Source organism: Dromaius novaehollandiae, chromosome 15 (genome assembly GCF_036370855.1).
Source record: "Dromaius novaehollandiae isolate bDroNov1 chromosome 15, bDroNov1.hap1, whole genome shotgun sequence".
In the NCBI taxonomy this organism is placed as follows: domain Eukaryota; kingdom Metazoa; phylum Chordata; class Aves; order Casuariiformes; family Dromaiidae; genus Dromaius; species Dromaius novaehollandiae.
Window position 1 is genome coordinate 10,973,876 of NC_088112.1, and position 19,486 is coordinate 10,993,361.

Below are 19,486 nucleotides of genomic sequence, written 5' to 3' on the forward strand. Positions count from 1 at the left end.
CCAAATACTGGGTGATGCTGTTCACTTTAGCCTCCAGGCTATCTTCTGGGTCAAACTTTGCTTCCATCTGAGGCTGGAGGAGCACAACCTCTAAACCTCAGACGTTTGTTTGCTTCTTTGAAGATGTCTGTATCTGGCACTAAATTGGGCTCTCCTAGGAACTTTATTGGAAGCTGCCTTTGGCTCTGCTCACTAGCCTATGAAGGAGGGTTCCTGATTCTTGTTACCAGTTTGAATCCTGAAGCTGCCTAGGGGCAGGCTGAAAAGCATGGCAAAAAAAGTGATCTATTCCTCCCCACCCTACTAGCAAGCCGAAGTGATCTCCCTTTAGCAGCCACTTGATTCCAGTCTGCTATGGTGCTAAATTTGCATGTGCCTCTCATACAAGATGCTGTAAATAGACTGGCTGTGTCTGTGAAAAAGCTGGGTGGGTGGAGTGCTTAATGGCTTGCTAAGATGTTGCAGGTTATTTCCGGGAGCTCCCTTCAAAGGAGGAGAAAACGTTTCATCTCTTAACATAAACTGGCTGTGTAAACACAGGGATGGAGAATGCCAAATCCATTATACAGAGCAGTATTTACAGAACGCTCTGCCCAACAAATGCTGTCTTCCTAGCACAGCTTGGAGGTGAGGAAGCAAATAAAAGTTTTTCTGCCTCTGCCTCCTCACCAGCTCCTCCGCTGTGTCCCTCCTTGAAATCCCTGTCACCCAAGAACACCTTTAAAAATGTTTGCTGAAATCCTATATTTGAAAGCAAGTGCTAGTAGTACAGAGGTGAGGGACTTGTCTCTCTGTCCCTCCCTTTTTTATTGTCCGCCTGACTGAGATCTTTCCAAATGAACCTGATGAGAGAGGAGAACATGTCTCGCTCTGCAGCATCTGCTGGAGGAAAAGAGAGAGCGCATCATGCCAGGCTTGTTCCAGAGGGCATTGCTGTGCCGCTTTGAAGTGCAGAGCATAAAGCAGCCGAGGTGCAGGATAGGCTGCATCGCCCCGCAGTGTTGGACTCTCTGATGAGCGCAGTCCTGTGCCATGGGGAGAGAGATGGTCCCTTCTTTAAAGCAAAGGCATGAATTTACCCTCCTGGGGACTTGCCATGTGAAGCCCGGAGGTCTCAAAATCGAGTGCTAGAAGTCAAATCCCCAGTATAGCAACTTTTTCTGCTCTGTATGGCAATGGGGTCTCTGGACAGCTCATGTGACTGTCCTGTTCACTGTATCTCTGTGTGCGGGGCTGCAGAGGGGAAGCTGTGCCTGGATCTGGGGTTTCTGTCCTGGCTGCTACTCTGCCGGCAGCCCTGCAGAAACTGCAGCAGCCGGCTTCACTTGCTGCCATGTCCTGGGCTCTGTGCCCACATCCGGGAGCATGCAGCCTGCAGAAACAGGGGCAATCATGCTGTTCTGTTCTTCTCTTCCCTCCCAAGGTGTTGCCTCTGGAAAACAAAATGAAGAATCCCCGACAGTTCCCGGTGATCCTCTACGTGGGGATGTCGATCGTCACAGTCTTGTACATTAGCTTGGGTGTCCTGGGGTACCTGCGCTTCGGAGCAGAAATCCAGGCCAGCATAACGCTCAATCTGCCTAACTGCTGGTGAGTCTCTGAATGGGAGCAGAGGGGCCAGGGGAGTGAGGAAGAACAGTCCTCACTGAGGATGTGGAAAAGAGGGCAGTGGGGGAGGTCTCTCCTTAGAACTAGCCTGGGTGGGTTTGGGAGTGGGGTGACGGAGGCAGGGAGGGAACAGTGGTGTCATAGCCACTGTCCAAAGCAGCTTGCCAAGTGTTGTCTGATGTACAGGATGGAGAGGTGTTTGTTGTTGAGGTGTCTGAGCACCTGCTGCTGAGCTTGGTCATGACTCTCCAGCTTGGGAGCTGGTTCTCTATGTGGTTGAGCTGTTTCCTAGGGGTATCTGATGGTCCCTGCCTCAGTAGATCCTGCTCCTGTCCTTTCTTGGAGCCTCACAGCCTTGTTTTGGGGGCTAAGCAGAGATCTGGCTGTCAGTACTTGTGACGTGAGGCCAAGAGGACTTGAACCCAACCCTGATGTGCCCATATCAGATCTGCGAACAGCACAAAACTGCTTCTCTTCCCCAAATGAAATGTACTGAAAACTAAACCCAAAGCTGGGAGCTCCCATGTCGGGGAGAGACATGACATCTCACGTGGGAGCTGCGTTCCCGTTTGTAGCCCTGGAGCTCAAACTCCCACTTCTGGGCTCTGCATTGTGCCTGGATGAGGCTTTGCCTGTGGGAGCTGTTGCTGTGAGGATACCCCTTTCCTTAGGGGCCAAGTTCTGCAGCTCCCCAAACCTGTCTGTCCTCTTCTAGGATTCCACAAGGCTTCAGTCACTGGCCTGTGGGTTCGGAGCCCTGTGGAAACACATGTGGTCCAAAGCTGTAAATGCTTATCCAGAGGTGTTATTTCTCTTTTTACCAGGGGCTGCTGGCTATTGCAGTAGCTGGCCAAGTTCCATGCCAGGTAACTTCTGGGACTGCACACTGTGGGGAAGTAAGATCTCTAGTGGAAAGCTTGCTGTTCAGGGCTTGCTTTGTGAGCTCGGCACTCTCGCTTCTGGTGTACACACTCTTATGCTAAAGACTATGTGTGTGCTATGAACCTGGGAGACAGCAGGTCTTTCTGCTGGGTTTCCCTGTGTGATCTTAGCTGGTCCTCTTGTGGCAGTGCACGGCTGCTCTGCAAAGGAGGCAACGCAAGGGTTTGCCTGGACGTAGCAGCCTCTTTGGCAGTCCTGTTCCCTGCCCATGCTGCTCGTGTTGGCCCCCCAGCTGCCAAACTGGAAATGCATTTGAAAATGCGTGGTAAAGTTGTGGTGCTCCACATCATTCTGTTTGCTGCTGCACATGGCTTGGAAGTGCAAGTGCATTGTGGAGGGGCTTGAACTACCCCGTAGAGCCAGTGCTCATCTTGACCATCAGTGCCTGTAGAGATATCTTCTCTCCTCAGGAGCTGATTTCAAAGGACTTAGAGGGAAGGCAGTGGAGGGCAGGAGCTAGTGAAAAGCCCATTGGTTTCTTGTTCCATCTTATTGTGGCTTGGGCTACATTGAGTGGTTGTGTGAAGTAAAGACACGGGACCTTTGGAAACTGTATTCAAGTGACAGGACAAACTCCTCTGCCTGAACTTCTCCTGCTCCTCATGTTGGCTTTTACCTTTCCTGGCTGCCAGTAGTGCACCTCTGGATCCCTGCCTGGATCCTCCAGGTTTCTCCCTGTTTGCTCAGCACAGTGACTCCATGTCCATCCCATCCATGTTCATCCCAGAGGAGGAATGCAAGCATTTTTCTAGTAGCAGATCTTGTGCCTTTGTGACAAGAAGTATGGAGGCTCTTCAGAATGCAAATGTTGAGAATTGAAGTCTTTTCCAGCTTCCTCCACTTGGCAGTATTTGGGGAAGTTGTGAACAAACCCATCTCGATTCCTCCAACACGCTGTTTCCAGGTGTCTCTTTAGCAGGATATGGCATTGACAGACAAGGCTGGAGGCCGGAGAGAAGCTCTGCTCCTCTGCTGAGGTAGTGCTTGCACAAAAGCACCTCTTGTGCACTGATGCGGAGTAAGGGCTAAAGTCTGATTTGATGCCATAGAGCTCCTCGGAAAGCTGTCCTGTAACAAAACAATTTCTCAGAGTGCTACCAGGCAGCTGAGGAATGCTCTGAAGTTTAAAAGCTTCACTTCGAAGTCACTACTGGCTTGAAATCTTGCAAGAGACCAAAGTAAGAATTTGATCTAGAAGTGTGTCCTCCCCCCCCTCCTCCAATCTGTCCTATCTTCTGCTGACTGCTGAGCTCTGTGCAAGGTGACTTGCTGCTGCTTCCCCACATATGATGTGGATTGTGACAGGACTCGTATCCTGAGTCACCGGTGGACTTCCAGAGACTAACCTAATACTACTACTAATAGAATTATTATTAATAATATCAGGTAATTAGATAATATATGTATAATCCTGTGCAGCTGTTAGACTGGAAAAAGCAGGATTTCTACCCCTCCCATGTGCCCCCCCTCCCTCCCCCGAGAAAAAAAGATTGCAGAGCCCCTTCTTTTATTATTGCTTTGTGGGTTTCTTTAAATGAATGGACTTTCATTTACAATCTGTGCAGTGGCTGAACTGTGCTGGGTTTCTGTTTCTGTGTGGCAGAAAGTCTCACTCCCGCTGAGAGCCCTGACTTGTTAACTACACTGGGATGTGAAGTACTTACAGGTTACTGTTCTCCTGGTGAGAAGGGATATGTCTTTTGAAAAATGTGTCAGCATTATCATGAGGTTTGAATCCCAACCTGCAGAGCACAATAAGTATGAATCCCATCAGCTCAACAAGCTACAGATAAAATACAGATAAAATACCTACAGATGAGATGGGGAGAAGATGAAATGCTGCTGCTGTTCTTATGAGTGGGAAACTGAGACAGAGAACTGAGACTGAATTTAAACTATAGTTTATAGAAGGATCCTATGTTGAATGCACATCTCTAGGAGTATCCACACTTTCCATCAAAGTACTTTTATGAAAAAGTCGTAGGTTTTTTCTTATACAGAAAACAGAATAGCCCTTTGTAAGTGGTGCACAAAGAAGCTCAGGGAATGAAGCAGGGCTCCCATGCTCTGCAGGCTGCCTCTGGAGAAGGAGTGCTGTGGTCTATCGTGGTTCTGCACACCAAGCACTTCAGTGTTTGTACACATTCCTTCCTGGCAGAACATTCAATGGAGGCTGTAAATATTGGACTTGGAAATTTGTTATCTGCCTTGTTAAAGTAAGGGCTGGGAAACTAAGGTTGAACCCTTGAACACTGTATTCCCATACTTGCATTAAACCGTAGGTGATGGGTGAAGACTTGCTGTGGAAATGAATTCTGCTTTGTTACCTGTTCCCCCCCCCCCCCCCGCCCCCAGCAATAAGGCATTGCACTGCACAAGCTGGTCATGAGGGCTGTGGGTAGGAAGTCAGGGGGTTTGCCTGCAGCACAGGCAGCATAAGGTGAGTATTGTGGAGGAGATGCTACATCCTTCTTTAGCTGCAGCCATCGCCTGGAGGTCTCTAGGGACAGATTTGATGAGTGTGTGAGGAATTGTTGAGATACAGGATGACTAAGGACTTTTCCAGGCTCGCTGGTCTGTAACCACAGCTTCCTGAAGAGGAGTGTATGAGTTCCAAGCACCCAGGTCTAACCATGGTCTCTGAGAAATACTGTGCTGCTATGCAGAAACCCCTCCTTGCGTCCTCAGAAGGGTTGCTTAACCCCACCATCTGAAAAGTGAAGAAATGCTGTAGCAAGGGTGAACATGTCTGGTTGTGTGTGACCAGTTGGAGGTATGAAATGAAAGAACCTATGGTCAAAGAATGGGATACTGTCTCTTACTGAAATACATTGAAGTACAGCTTGTAGGGGTGGCCTGGGGTGGCCTTCCTAAATAAGCAGGCATTTGCTACAGTCTACAGAGCACTGCTTCTCCAGGGTCATGAGTGAACCTGCTTTCTCTGTGGGTCATGGCTAGGGCCTGAGCTATTCCTCTTCTTGAGTTGAAACTGCCCTTTGTGCTTGTTGTGCTGGTTTCTCCTGATCTGTGCAAGATCTTGACCCAACCTTATTCTATAGGTTTTAAAATAGCATCTCTTAAACGTGGATAGCCTTGGAACACTTTATTGCTTTACAACATTTGATATTCACTTGCTTGGAAATATGACCGTAGGATATGCAAACCATGGGATAGATGGCTACCATGCACTCAAGTCACGAACATAGTGTGCTCTGGCTGAGTGGGTGCGCTCTGGACTCTGACATGAGTTTTGTCCTTTGTTTACCTATAGAATCACAGGATAATTTAGGTTGGGGACAACCTCATGAGGTCGTCAGGTCCAAACCCTCACTCAAAGCAGTCCCAGCTGAAATTCTGAATATCAGTAAGGGTGGAGACTCCCCTCCATCTCTCCGGACCCCAGTTCCAGTGCTTAACCACCCTTGCGGTAAAGACCTTTTCTCCTGTCTATTTAGAATTTGCCTTGCTGCAGCTCTGTCCTGTTACCTCTGGTACTTCTGCTGTGCAACTCTGAGAAGAGCCTGGCTTTGTTTTCTCCGTGCCTTCCCATTAGGTAGCTGAAGACAGCAGTAACGTCCCCCTTAACCTTCACTTCTTCAGGCTGAACAAACGTAGTTCTCTCAGCCTCTCCTTACAGGTCATGTGCTGCAGCACCAGACTATCTCAGTAGCCTCTGCTGGACTTACTCCAGCAGATCAATGTCTGTCTTGTCCCGGAAGTCCAAAACTGAACACAATACTCCAGCCGCAGCTGCATGAGTGCCAAATAGAGGGGAGTAATGTCTTTCCTTAACCTGCTGGCTTTACTCTTGCTAGTATAGCGCAGTGCATGATTAGCTTTAATGGCTGCAAAGACATGCAGCTGACTCGTGTTCGATTTGCTGTCCAGCCTGGCCAGCATGTCTGTGTAGGGAACAGGTGGGAACATGCGTGTAATGTAACTGGGTATCGCTCCTCTGTACAGAGGCTTGTTCTGTTGCCGGGGGGTGCAGGGCAGAGACAGGGCTGGGGGATGGCTTCCCAGCCAGCTATAGCAGGTTTTTCTGGAGCTGCACTTGCCTCCTGTCACTTCACTGTAGGATCTGGGATGTAGTGAGGTCTGACTTGGAGTGAGCCCAAGCTCTTGTTTGCAGCCTGTCTGCATACTGAGTTCCTTCTAGGCAGCCTAAACTCCTATTTTAGCTGTCTCTTCCCTAAACATGCATTATGCAGCGTTCCAGAAATAGCTGCTGCTTTTTTGTTTTGTGGAGGCGGTTGAGTTGCAGGTGGTGGTGGTGACGTTTGCGTCATGTTAATTTTGTAAGCCCAGACTTATCCCTGTGGTATAGTCCTCTCCCTCCTATTTGGGAGTCAAGCAATAGTTGAAATCTGTGAAATATTCATGGCTGCAGCTGCATGGCTGCATCCTCTTTGGTGATGTTCTTGATCTTCTCTTTTAAGTTAGAGAAAAAAAATCGTCCTGGTTGCAACCAGGAGAAAAGGTGCTTTTTTTCCATCCTTCAGCTCAGAAGCTGGATTTTGTTAGTGAAGGCAAAGATGAGAAATGTTTGGTGAGGGGTTTTTGGATGCAAATTTTCCTTCATTCTAGGTCACTGGCTGAAAGTTGGGATTGCGGGTTCTTACAAGTATCGGTGCTATTAGCCATCCCTCTGGTGAGGACGATTTCCTAATGGTTGGGTATTTGGGTGTTGTCTGTGGCGCATGCACCACGTGGCAGTTGGGAGGAAGGCCACCATGTGTCACTGCATGCCTTAGAGAGCCCAGCCCTGTCATGTGGAAGAGGAGAGGGCAGTAAAAAGCCCATATCCTTCCATAAGGAGTGAGGTGCCCAGAGGACTTGTAACTTTATGCAGCCAAAGGCAGCATTGTGCACACGAGCTGCCAGTGGTATTTCGAGCATCTGGAAACGTAGATAGTTGCCTTAATGTGTAAAGGAACAAGTTGAGCTCCCGGTCTCTTGCCCAAAGACGCATCAACCTTCTCTGCACCCTTGAATGAGTTAGGAGTGGAACGGTGTCTTTTTTTTTTTTAAATAGCCTTTAATATCTGGCCCCTAGAGGTTTCCCAAAAGGGAACCAGCATTTGAAAGACTGGTGACTTAACTCCTGGCCTACCAATTCCTTACGCAAAGCCAGACTTGAAGCCTCTAATAAGGTGCTGGGGACATGTGTTGCCATGGCTTGTAGGTTGCGCTATCTGCTTGCCATCTCTTACGCAAGAAACAGCTCAGCGGATTAAGGCATTGCCCCTTAATTTGGAAGGGAGATATGTAGAAGGGAAACAGTTGAGACACAATGTCCTTCTGGCAGTGTTCCTCTTCTTCTTTTTGCCTTCAGCTGATGCCTTGGGGGTCAGAACAAGGACCCATCTCACCAGATCCCCTCCTTCTCATTTGTAGGTTATACCAAGCCGTGAAGCTGCTCTTCTCCTTTGGGATTTTCTTCACGTATGCTGTGCAATTCTACGTGCCCGCTGAGATCATCATCCCTCCTGTAGTCGCGCGAGTGTCGGAGCGCTGGGGATGGCTGGTCAACCTGCTCCTCCGGACGGCCCTGGTTGGCATCACCTGTGAGTAGGAACAGTATTTGGAGCTTCCCTCCTTCCCACTGCGGGCTGGTAATGCCGTGAGCCTCAGCCCCTCGCGCACCCTGGCCTTGCTGCCTCTTCTCCTCCTGTTAGCGCCATCATGACGTTGAGTCTCTTGAACCTTTCTAATGCAAACCAGAGGGCCAAGAAAGGTCTGCCAACAGGCAGCAGCAGTGGTCCTCTGGCCCTTCTCTGTGGGAACAGCCTCCTCTACTGAGGAGCAGCCCTTGGGGGCTCAGCCCTTGGGGGCTCAGCCCTTGTGGGGAGACTGAGGGCACGTGTCAAACTCTGTTATGCTTCCTCTGGCTGGAAGGTGCTTGGGCCTTTCGGCATGGGGGGCTGTGCTTAGTTACCCTGCAGCCTCTTATGTCTCCTCATTTCTGCAAATTTCCTACTTGAATTGGAGGTGGCAGATCAGCTTAAACCTGGGAAACTTTGGGAAGGGAAACCGAAGACCTGGCAAGATGCCTGTTGCTGAGATGGAGGCTAGGTGCTAGTTGGAGCATTTGGTCACGCTTTCTCCATGTGCTGACGGTGTGTGTTTGCTTTCAGGACATGCATCTCAGCAGGGAGGAGTTGCTGTAGTTTGACACCTTGCCAGCTTATAAGCTGTGCTTTGCAGTTATGCGTCCAGACTAGGCTGCAACCTGACGCTGCTTTGCACAGTGATGAGGCTCCCTTGGAGCCCTGGGTGTGGGATCCCACTGATGACACTTGCTGAAAAAAGCTGTGTATAAAACAATTCCAATACCTGGTCTGATGCTAGGACAGCCTGGGCTTGAGGCTGTCTTTTTTCTGTATATACTGAGAAGCCAGGTTCTCTGTGCCCAAGCAACACCTAGCAATGGACAGCTGCAAAGGTTTTGCTGACAGTGAGGGAATAGGTGTCCTTTCCCAGGGTGCTATGCTAGTATGTAATGACATCTCTTTTAGAGTGTGGGACCTGAGACAAATGTGTATTTGCACCTGATGCCTTGCCTGTGTTCTCTCTGCAACAAAGAAAAGAATTGTAAAGTTATAGTTTAAAAAAATAAAAAAGCTTGTTGGTTATTGAGAAGAAACCTCAAGTGAACAGCCAGATCTGGCCAGGGAATCCCTGTCCTGAGCAGTTCGACTTGACCAGTTGTGGCATGATAACCTCTTGGTGACTTCCATACATGCCTAGCTGCCTTCCTTTCCCAGTTTCTCTGTTGCATTGGCTGGACTCTGTTTTGAAAGTTGGGTGTTGTCTGACAACAGCAGGAAAAGGCCGAGCACACACAAAAGGTGCTTTTCCATGCGTACGCTTTATTACAGTATGTAGCACAGCAGCAGATAACTGAAAATGATCCATGGATGGATGGCCTGTAACCAAAGCCCAGGTGTGCCAGCGGCACACTGTGTGCTGCAGGCAGGTCTGGCTGCCTCAGCCCAGAACAGTCCCTTTTTCTCCCAGGGGTTTTGTGGCTGCAGTGAGGCTGGTGGAGTAGACTGGCAGGCTTGAGCCCTGGCTGACCTACAGAAAAGGTGTGGTGGAGCCAGCTCTCATCACCCAAATAGGGCTCATCCTGCCAGCCCCAAGGAGGTGCTGGCCCAGGGTGCAAGGCTCCCAAAGCCTGAGAGCAGACTTACCCAAGGCCTGTGTGCTGGATGAAACAGCAATGCTGAAAGTGCCCCGTGCTCCTTTGTGGGTTGAGGGCTTGGGAAGCATTTTCAGGTGCTCTGGCCAGACGTGGAGATGTTATCCCTCCTGGGATGCCTCTTGGCATTGACTGCTTCTGTTATTTTGGAGGCTGTTTGGTCCTCCCTGCAGAAGGATGCATAGCTGTGAGAGGCAACGCCAGGGCCGAGAGGCTGATGCACAGTCTGAAATTGCTTGTTGCTCTGCTGAAGCTATGGGAGGATCATGATTGGACCTGACTAGTTTGGAGACCCTGGAGATAATTTTTAATCGCCACAAGTATTCAGAGACATTTTGAATAAAGAGGCCAACCTCCTGAAGGGCTGTTGCCTGCTCTGGCATCAGGCTTTTCCAGCACTGAGATGGAGCCTGATGCCAGCTACTCCCTGTCTGCTATAAAAGTCATTCCATTAAATTGCCTGCATAATTTGGAAATTGAGGTGAATTGTGATTTTAGCAGGTTGAGGAGTAGGGTTTGACCTGTCTGCCTATTTTTTAAGGGGGAAATAGGAGCTGGGAAAGCCAGAGCTGTTGAAGCCTAAGGGGCAACAGGTCAGTGAAGCACAAGAGTATATGGTTTTGGCTGGCTTTGATTCCTGAAGATCACATGCTTGCTGTTATCAGCACAGCTGAGATGCTTGAATGAGCTCCCGGGTGTCTTCCACCAAGAAAGACCTTTGCTCTACAGTTTGATGCTGCTGATGCATCAGAGTTCAGCATCAGAGATCTGGACTCTGCGTCCTAGCTGGCTTCAGTTTGGGCTTGTGAGAAAAGCGCAGCGCTAATTTGCAGAAGATGGAGCTGGCTGAGAGCCTGTTGGTTTCTGGGCTCTCGATAATGACGATGGTCCAGAAATGCTGCCTTAATTGGGGTGCACAAAGCCCTGTCTCCTCTGTGGTGAGTTCCTGAAGCTGCAGTCCAAACTGTTCGTGCATTGATGCTCATGTTTGTGAGTCCTGCCCTAGGGTCTGGGCATCCCTGGCCACTGCAGCTGGGGTCATTCAGTGTCCTGGGGTGGAGATCCCGTAGTCAGGCACAATCTTGCCAGGCTGAGCCTTGCCTGAGCCTTCCTCAGTGGCTGGGAAATGTCCTCCCTGAAAGAAATACGCTGCATGAGCAGAAGTGATATTGGTGGCACCTTTTGCTGAATCTTCGGCCCAGTGAAGAGTAAATCCATAGCACTTACTGGCTTGGTAACAAGGCTTTGCCTGGCCACATGGGAGGCAATGCAGGCTGCCAAATAGCCTGCTCATCATTTACCTCCTTCTCCCCAGTCCCTTATTTGTCCAGGGCCTGTTTTGAGAAGAGCTGACTTCGATCTTGAGGTCTTTTTTCTCTGAAGAAAAGGAGGAGAAAACTTTTTACTGTCCAGCTGAAAAACAAGAGCATGGGCTATTTATTCTGCCTTCTCCCACCCTTTCGTGGGAAGAGCTGGAGCTAGCATAAAGCAGGATCATAGTGCGCAAGGAGGGCGTTTGATCTCTGGCTCTCTTTTGAACTGCAGATGATGCTGGAAAGCTGGCATCCTCCCTCCCTGCCTGAGTGAGATTGGGGAGTTTGGGAAGGCTGGGGGAACAGAGCAAAGATTAAATCCTGCAGTGCTGGGGCACGTGCTATGGTCACCACTATCCTAATGGTCAAACTCAGAGCCTGCTTCTGGCAGTGGAACCCATGGTGTCAGGTTGGGACTGAATGGGCGAGCAAAGGCTTAGGGTGAAGGGGTGGCTTTACGTGATGGCAGTGGCTGTACCCTCCAGTTTGGGGCTGGGGATAGAGAGGTGTTGGAAGGATTCAGGTTCGTTTGTATTTCCTATCCTTGTCTTTCAGTATAAGAGATCGCTGTGGCTGTTGGCGAGGATAAAAACAATTGAGGGAGTTACACAAATATTCATCAGATGATCTTGTGGCCTCAGAACAAGCCTGCATCATGGCTTTGGCTTCCAAAAAGAGGATGCAATTTGCTATATGGGTGTCTTTTAAGCTTAGACTTCAAAAACAGCACAGTAAAAAACTGTTTGAATTAATATCTGTGGAAAGTGTGACAGTTGCAGCCTGGAGGCTGAGGACTGCAGCTGGTACTTTAGTTCTGCTTGTTTTTGAGTGGGGTTTAATCTTGTTTACTTTGAGTCCAAAGAGTGGTGTGGGGTGGGCTGAGGATGCTGTTAGCAGCTGGCTGCTCCACTCTTCCCCTTGGCTTGCAAAAGCCTGGACTTCCTTGTGGCAGAGGGGTGGCAGGGCAGACCTTTGCCTCCTTGCAGGACTGAGCCCCTTGCTGTGTGCCTCCTCCTTGGAGCTCTGTCTGTCCAGCTCGCACCCTTAGCTTGATCTTCCTAGGCAGCTTGGAGAAGGCCAGCTGCAGTGACTTCATGACTCCATCAGCTTGGCTTTTGAGGACCTCATCAGGGCAGGATGCCCGTAGCAAACGATGCACATGACAGTGCTGTTGCCTGGGCTAGAGGAAGGATCTTAGGTCAGGATTGAGTCCTATCCCCAAATGTTTGAAGCACCCAGTAATATAAACATGTTCACCTAATGCTGCCTTATGCCATTAGTAACCTTAGGTTATGTTGGAAGTCCCGGCCAGACACAGGAGCCATGAGACTGCCCCAGTGGCTGGGCTGTGGTGGTGGTGTTTGGGGTTATACCCTTGTTTGAAGGAGAAGATCCTTCCCCACTTCCTCTTCCATCTTGTAACAGAAAGAGGGGGAAAACATTCAGGAGTTTGCAGCTATTAAGTGAAACTTGTAAAAAGCCTTCCAGGGGGATTTTTTTTGGCTCACATTCTTATTTAACAAATGTTCTCCCATAGGTGCTCTCTCTCTGGAACAGCTCTAAACACATGCAAAACAAATGGATTTGCTCAGAGGTGGGGAGATGCAGCTTTTTCTTGTTGCCTCCTGCTTTTGTGGGGTTTCTAAGGCTTCACAGCTCCCCAGGTGTGGAGGAAGAGACCTCGGAAGTGATGGGCTGCGTGACTGCTGGCTCCTGTGGTGACCAGGGATGCCAAAACCTCCCCTCCTGCAAGCAGCATCAATTTGCTGGGGGCAGTTATCCTGCTCATCCTTTAGTGAAGGGCTTTCTGCTCACCCAGCTGCAGAAAAGCTCTAGTTTAATTGGCACCTCGAGAGCAGGTGCTTCTGCCTTGCCAGGAAACATTAAATGTGACTTCTGTGAATGTTGGGACTATGGGCAGAGCTTGGTGTGAAGAGGGAACCCGGCCAGGTGCTGCCACCCCAGTGCTCTCTGGTCTGCAGCATGCTGGCAGGTTGGTTAGAGGGGTCTGTCATGGAGCTGGGGAGTAGCAGCCCTCATGTGAGCAAGGAGCTGTACTGGGGTGGGTGCACTTGTAGCACAGGGCTGGTTTTACTCTGAGTGCGAGGCTCTGCAAGATGGTGAGGGAGAGCATGTAGGCAGCCAGGCAATGCTGGAGTGGCATGTTGAAACCTGGGAGGCTTCTAGTTGCTGCATGTGGGGAAATGGGAGAAACCTCTCCCTGTGGTGTTGCTCTGCCGTCCTGGCTGGGAGGCCTCATCTCTGCTCTGGTCCTTCCTCCTTGTGGACACGGAGTCAGGAGCCGAGGAGCTGGGTGTGCTGATGACAAGACTCAAGTCCTACAAATCCTTCTTGCTTCCTTGTGCCCTTAGTTTGGAAAACTTAACTAAGCCACAAGGGCCCCATCAAGTCTGAAGCAAAATGCCTGCTGATTCCTGGGTGGAAGCCAGTGGGATGTGCGGAGCCTGATGGCTTCTCTGTGTGGTGGTGCTGTGCCTGGGGGTGGCTGGGCGCTCTTGAGGCCCTCTTCAAAGGGTTTCTCCACTTTGTGCTGCTCCAGCAGCTGTGCAGCTTCGGAAAGCACTTGCTGTGGCCTGTTGCAGTAGGACTGATTTTGGGAGCAGATCATCTTGTTTCTCTCCCCCTGGCTCCTTCCAGGTTATCACCATCCTGACCTTGTAGCAACCTCTTTCATGGAAGCATGAAGTGTTTCCCCATGGTGGATCTTGCTCTGCTGATGGCTCCCATGGGACTCATGGCCCTCCCCTGCTCCAGCCTCTAGCTTGCTGCCCTGCCCTGATTTTGCCCAGGGCGACATCTCCTGTGCTGACCACTTGCCTCATCCCCACTGCTGTTTAGTTCTTCCAGCATGAGTTTTGGGAATAGGGGTGAGAATGGGAAGATGGAATTTTTTTTGCATGACTCCTCATGTAACAGGAGTCATATCACTGGACTCACCTCCTTGTGAAGGCAGGGTTTCCATAACTATTAGTGTCATAACGCTAATTGGAGGAAAATCCAATTTGCAGCCTTGAAGGCATGCTTTCTGGCCAATTAACTGGGCTCAGCACTGTTCGGGATTTCTCTTCCTGCGTGGCTTTGTCATGAAACATAGATTTTATCGATTCCTTTCTAACAGAGGCCTCTCAGGTTGCATTATGGGGGGAAAACAGCCCTGTGCATGAACAAACTGACCATCTTTTAATGCAATCACATCCTTTGTTCCTATTTCTAGAACTGGGGGTCTTCTAGGAAACTACAACTTATTCCTGCAGCCTTTAATGTCCTGGTCCCCCCGAAATGCAGGTCATTGAGGAAATGCACCAGTTTGTGCCAGGCAGCCTTGGTGGAGCTGAGTGCGAAGCCTTTACATGGAGGAGCCGGTCTCGGGGACAAGCATGGCGTTTCCTCCTTGGGTGTCCATTCATCCTGCAGTGTCGCTCAGCTGCAGATCACAGGCATAGCCTCCATGCCGTGGGTTAGAGCTGCTGCTTCTCTTGCCATCAACATGCTCAGCCCTGTTCGTGCCCAGTATGTCATTAGCATGACAAGCACAACTGCAGTGAAAGCAGGCCTGTTTTGAGGGGGTCATCATGCCTGTCTGTCTGCCGTCTCAGCCACCAGTTCTTTGGCAGCAAGACTGAAGGTTGCTGGGTCTGCGTGATCTCTTCTCCATCCAGCATGTGGCAGAGCTGTCAGGCTTTGGTGGCGTTCCTCTTGGCTACTTCTGTGGTGATAGACCTATTGCTGTGGTTAGATGAAGATGGCAGATGCTTAAAAATCTGTAGATTTTTTTCACTTGGCTCTGGTATTGGGGTAAAAACAACTAAAGGTTGGAAAAGATGGGGTGGTTTCCCTCTGAATGGACACCTCTGCCTGTGGGACTCTACCCCAGGTGTTTCCAGTTCGCATCTTTTCTGCATCCCTGTTGCACCTGGGAACTAGTGTAGAAGGGCTGCAGGAGGGAGAGGTGTGCCCCCCACATGCCACTTTCTTGTGATTTTGTGGCTTTGTCTTCTCCAAAGTGATGCCCTGAGTCCCCTGGTGGCACACAGTACAGGAGTGTTTAGCTGCAGCTGGTGTGGGTGGTGGTTTGTGATGAGTGTGAGGGGCTGCCAGAGGGGACTGGGGTCTGTTGGGATGAGCTGGTGCTGCTGTTGGGTGGAGGGAGGCTTTTAGTCCTCTGTTTTGGGAGGTGAACAGGGATTGACTTATGTGGAGTGCTCTGTTAATTAAATGTAATGGCTTAATTGCTTGGGGAGATGGTTGGAAACATGCAACCCTCTCTTCAAAGAATGTTGATGAATGTTTTTCTTGTTGTATCAGGCAAAAGGGCAGAGGTGCAACTGAAGGTGTCAGAGATACCATCTGCTTTGCTTGCTTTGACTTGGGTGGTTGGGTCTCTGCTGCTGTCTGGCAGTGTCTTTGTGCCTTGCTAACCGTACTGTCTGCTCCTTCCCCAGGTGTGCTGGCCATCCTCATCCCGCGTCTGGACATCGTCATTTCGCTGGTGGGCTCCGTGAGCAGCAGTGCACTGGCTCTGATCTTCCCCCCGCTCCTGGAGATCGCCACCTACTACACCGAAGGCATGCACCCCATCGTCATCATCAAGGATGTTGCGATCAGCCTTTTCGGCTTCTTGGGCTTTGTGGTCGGGACCTATGAGGCACTGGTGGAGCTGGCTACTCCCTCCGTGGTTGTGAACGCCACCAGCACCTCAGTGCAGTGATGGCCCTCCTGCCCACGTGCCTCTCCGGAAGCTGTGCCGGAGCCCGGTAATGCACTGGGGCTGGGCGTTGCCACTTTCCTAGGGAAGTTTCCCCCCTCTTGTAAAATGTGGTTATTTTGGTCTGTGTGAATGAGGCTGAGCTGGTGACGAGAGAATAAGCCTCTGACACTGCCCAGGCATCACTGCCACCCATCTTGATGTGCAACAGGGTCTCTGCTGGCTTCTGGAGCCGGGGGAGGTGAAGTCTGGCCTGTGGCTGGAGTAGTGCCTTCCTCAGGGACTTTTCTGGCAGGGGAGATAGCAAAACAAGCCCTGTTGGTACCCATGTAAATAGAGTCACTTTGAGGGGCAAGGAAACCTGGGAATCTAGATTTTGCTTTTATTTTATTTTTTTAAATTCCAACCTTCCCATATTCCCACTTTCTTTCAGTAGGGGTAGGGAACAGGGACTGCTTTTCTCTGTGCCCATTTTTTTTTCTTTTCCTCCTGTCAGCACTTTATTTGATGGCAACAGAGAAACTTCAACTCAGGTTGAAGAGCATGGAGTTGCTCCCTGTGGGTAGAGAGGGCAGCGCCTGAGGTGCAGAAAGTCCTGGAGACAAAGAGGGCAGGGTGCCCCTGGGTGGGGGCTGGTCCCATGCCTGCTGGGTGTGAGAGGTACTCCCAGATCTCCTGTGACCAGAGATCCCAGGACATGGGCATTGCGTCTGGCAGCTATGTGCCTTTGGGCACTTGCCAGCGTTGATGCCGGCTGTGCTGCACCTCCATTTCTGGCTGTCTCTAGCGTTGTGCAGGCCATACGTGGGGCAGACTGCTGGAGTCTCGGTGCTGGGCATGGCAGCTCTGGGACTAGGTGGCGGGGTTTGCTAAACCCTGGCCCACAGCTTTAGTAGTAACACTTCTCTTCCCTTTAGATCATATATCTGATGAATGTTTTTTCTGAAGTGTTTGCATGGCGCATAGAGAGCAAACCGGCATGGGGCTCTGAGTGACCTGGTTATCTTCAGCTAGGAGCCCTGTCTATGCTGTTGTGCTCCACTGCGTGGGACAGTGGTGTTCCTGGGTGGTCACCACTGTGCTGGGTCTCTGCACAGAAATACACATTGTTTACAGTGCTCGAGCTAGCCCAGCACCTCTGCGGTTGTACTTGCAGTCTCATTGCTGAATGCTAAATCATGAAAAGGAGAGCAGATCCTTCCCCCTTCTCCTGGACCTGCTTGCTCCCTGGTGGCACCCTCTAATTCTGATGCAGCTTCATGTCCCCTGTTAGGAGGCAGCTCTCTCCGGCATGTCTCTTGTCCCTCTTGCTTCTGGCTGATGTGTGTTGTGGGGGGGCCGGTCCTTCCCGAGGGCTGCGCCAGTGCTGTGGCCTTGCTAGGCTTCTTTTTTCCCCTTTGGGAAGAGCAGGCTGAAGGCATGGACAAGCAAAGCTGCTGTAATTAGGGGGAGAGCTGCTTTGGCATCCTGCAAACTCTTGGACTTTCTGCACCAGCATCCAGTGATGTGGAGTCACTTCTGTCTTAGCTGGTCCTGGACAGTTCTGAACACGGCAGTTCCCTGCAATTGCATTTAATTTCTTGAGCAAAAATACCTATGCTGGGGACTGGGCTGCTGCTGGTGCCAAATGCTGCCCCTGCTATCCTTCAGCAGCTCCCTGGGCATCCTCGCTTTGGGCGTAGTTCCTGTATTTCTGTTCTCCTCTTGCTTGCTTGCTGCTACTGTGGACTCCTCCAGAAAATTCCAGCCTCCTCTGGCTTTCTTCGCCCTTTTGCTGGATTTTTTTTGAGACAGGCAGATGACAGCAAATGCATCCTCCATAGGATGTCTTTTCCTAGCAATGCACAAATATTTTGGCTTCAGGAGGGGAAGGATGCTATGGAAGAGCTGTGGTGAAGAGAAGCATCCCCTGCAGTTTCTCTCCTTGCCGGCTGATAACTTAGCATCTTGCTCTGCTGCCTGAGACCCACTTCCCATTTCCTCGCTTTGCTTTGACTGGTCGCTGCTGTGCCAGTCTGTGGGGCTGCTGACTTCTGCAGGCTTTGCCAGCAGTTGTGTGGGTAGGTAGTTCACTGCTCCAACAGCTCTTTTTTTTTTTATGGTCCTTCACCTCCTTTCTACTTTCTCAGGGCTCCTGTAGCCACAAAGCTCATCCTATCTCCTCTGAATCTTTTCTGGTGAAGGTTTCAGCCTGCTCTGGTGTTGCTGGGTCACGGCGACAGGAAACTTCTAAGGCAAATCCTCAATATGGGGGTCACCTTTGGGGTGACTGCAAGAAGCTGGGTCTGGCAGGAGGCAAGGCCGGGCAGAGGGGGAGCTTGAGCACACACTACATCCTGAACAAGTGCAATATTAAAGGCCATGGCTTCACATCATCTATGGAAAGCTGCCTGTTCCCGGGAAGGTATCGGAGCCTGGCTCAGTCACTTCACCACACGGCCAATGAGGCAAGATACAGATTTGCACTCCAGAATCGCTTTGTGTTAAGAGCCTCGGAGACCTCCCAGGCTCAATGATTCGTAGCGGAAAGCTGGCTGCAATTGATGGGCACCTGCTCTAAGGCTCCTTGGTGCGCTGGTGACACGTCCCCCACTGTCCTTCCACATGCACATAGTGCCTGAGCTGTCAACCTGGGAATTTATCGCTTTGGTGAAAGGGTTGGCTTAAGCCAGTGCTGGAGGGAGTGCACTGAAACACTTGGGTTTACTGGGTGGCACATGCTGAATGCCAGGAGCCGAGCTGCTTCGTTTCTGGAATTGCTGGCCAGATATGTAGCGTCCTGACTTACTGTGCAGTCACCGGTGAAGACCTCACTTCTGTGGTGGCTGTGAGATATCATGGGAGCATTAAATGGTTTGTGAGGTATGTGGGTTTATCATGCTGGAGTGAAGAAGTGATGAGCAGGGGGTGCTTGGAAATGGGGTCTAGCAGCATTGGTGGGACTGAGGAGCTCTGGTGAGCTGCGAGGACCTGATGCAGGACCAGGTGAATGTTAAAACTTGACACTTGTGTGTTGTTGGCTGCTCTGTAACCATGGAAATTGTGTAAATATAGAAACAGTTAATGTACATGTTTTGTGCCCAGTGGAAGAACCTGTCTCTGGTGCTGCACCTGAATTGTGTATCTTCAATCAATAAATAATATCTATTTTTTACATGAAAAGGCTCTGTGATGTGAGGTGGGAGGTCTGTCACAAGCAGCACATGTAAAACCACCATCTCCTTCACAGAAAAATTTAATGTTGTACTGAAGGAGCGTAGAGCCATCAGTCCTTTACGCAGATCCTCTGAACACGTGCTCCTTGACTCCCACGGAGACCTGGACAGCACATGGACTATTGGCATGTCTTTAGCAGAGGGATGGAAACTGAGTCATGAGTAAAACCGGATTGCCTGCACAGCCAGCCCCCACGCGAGGGAGCTGGCTGCGCTTTTCCTATCTCTGTACCAGGTTACGAGACTCCTCCTTCCACTGAGGGTTTCAAATAAAAGTGCTTCAGTCTTGCTGCTCTTAGGAGTTTTTGAACGTGTTTGTACAAGTAGGTTGTGATCAGAGCGCTGACTGCATGATACCTTTATTGGCTCACAGCCTGGGAGAGTGGGCTTGAGTTTCATTTCTGCCCTGCCACGATGGTGTGTAGCTGGGACGGGGCTTTTGGGACAGTGCAAGGGACCCGGGAAGCCTCCATTCGTG

The 19,486-nt window shown here is 50.4% G+C and overlaps 1 protein-coding gene across 2 annotated transcripts in view; it reads left to right on the plus strand.

Annotated features, from left to right (window-relative positions):
- LOC112994351 (proton-coupled amino acid transporter 1-like) overlaps positions 1–19,306 on the plus strand; it is a 32,521-nt gene extending 13,215 nt beyond the window's left edge. For both annotated transcript variants that reach the window (XM_064520896.1, XM_026118632.2), the window contains 3 exons: positions 1,424–1,590; positions 7,948–8,117; positions 15,531–19,306. In XM_064520896.1, coding sequence (XP_064376966.1) covers positions 1,424–1,590; positions 7,948–8,117; positions 15,531–15,796 — 603 coding nt within the window. In that variant the 3' untranslated portion in view covers positions 15,797–19,306. The remainder of the gene's footprint in view (positions 1–1,423; positions 1,591–7,947; positions 8,118–15,530) is intronic.
- Positions 19,307–19,486: the final 180 nt, after the last annotated feature.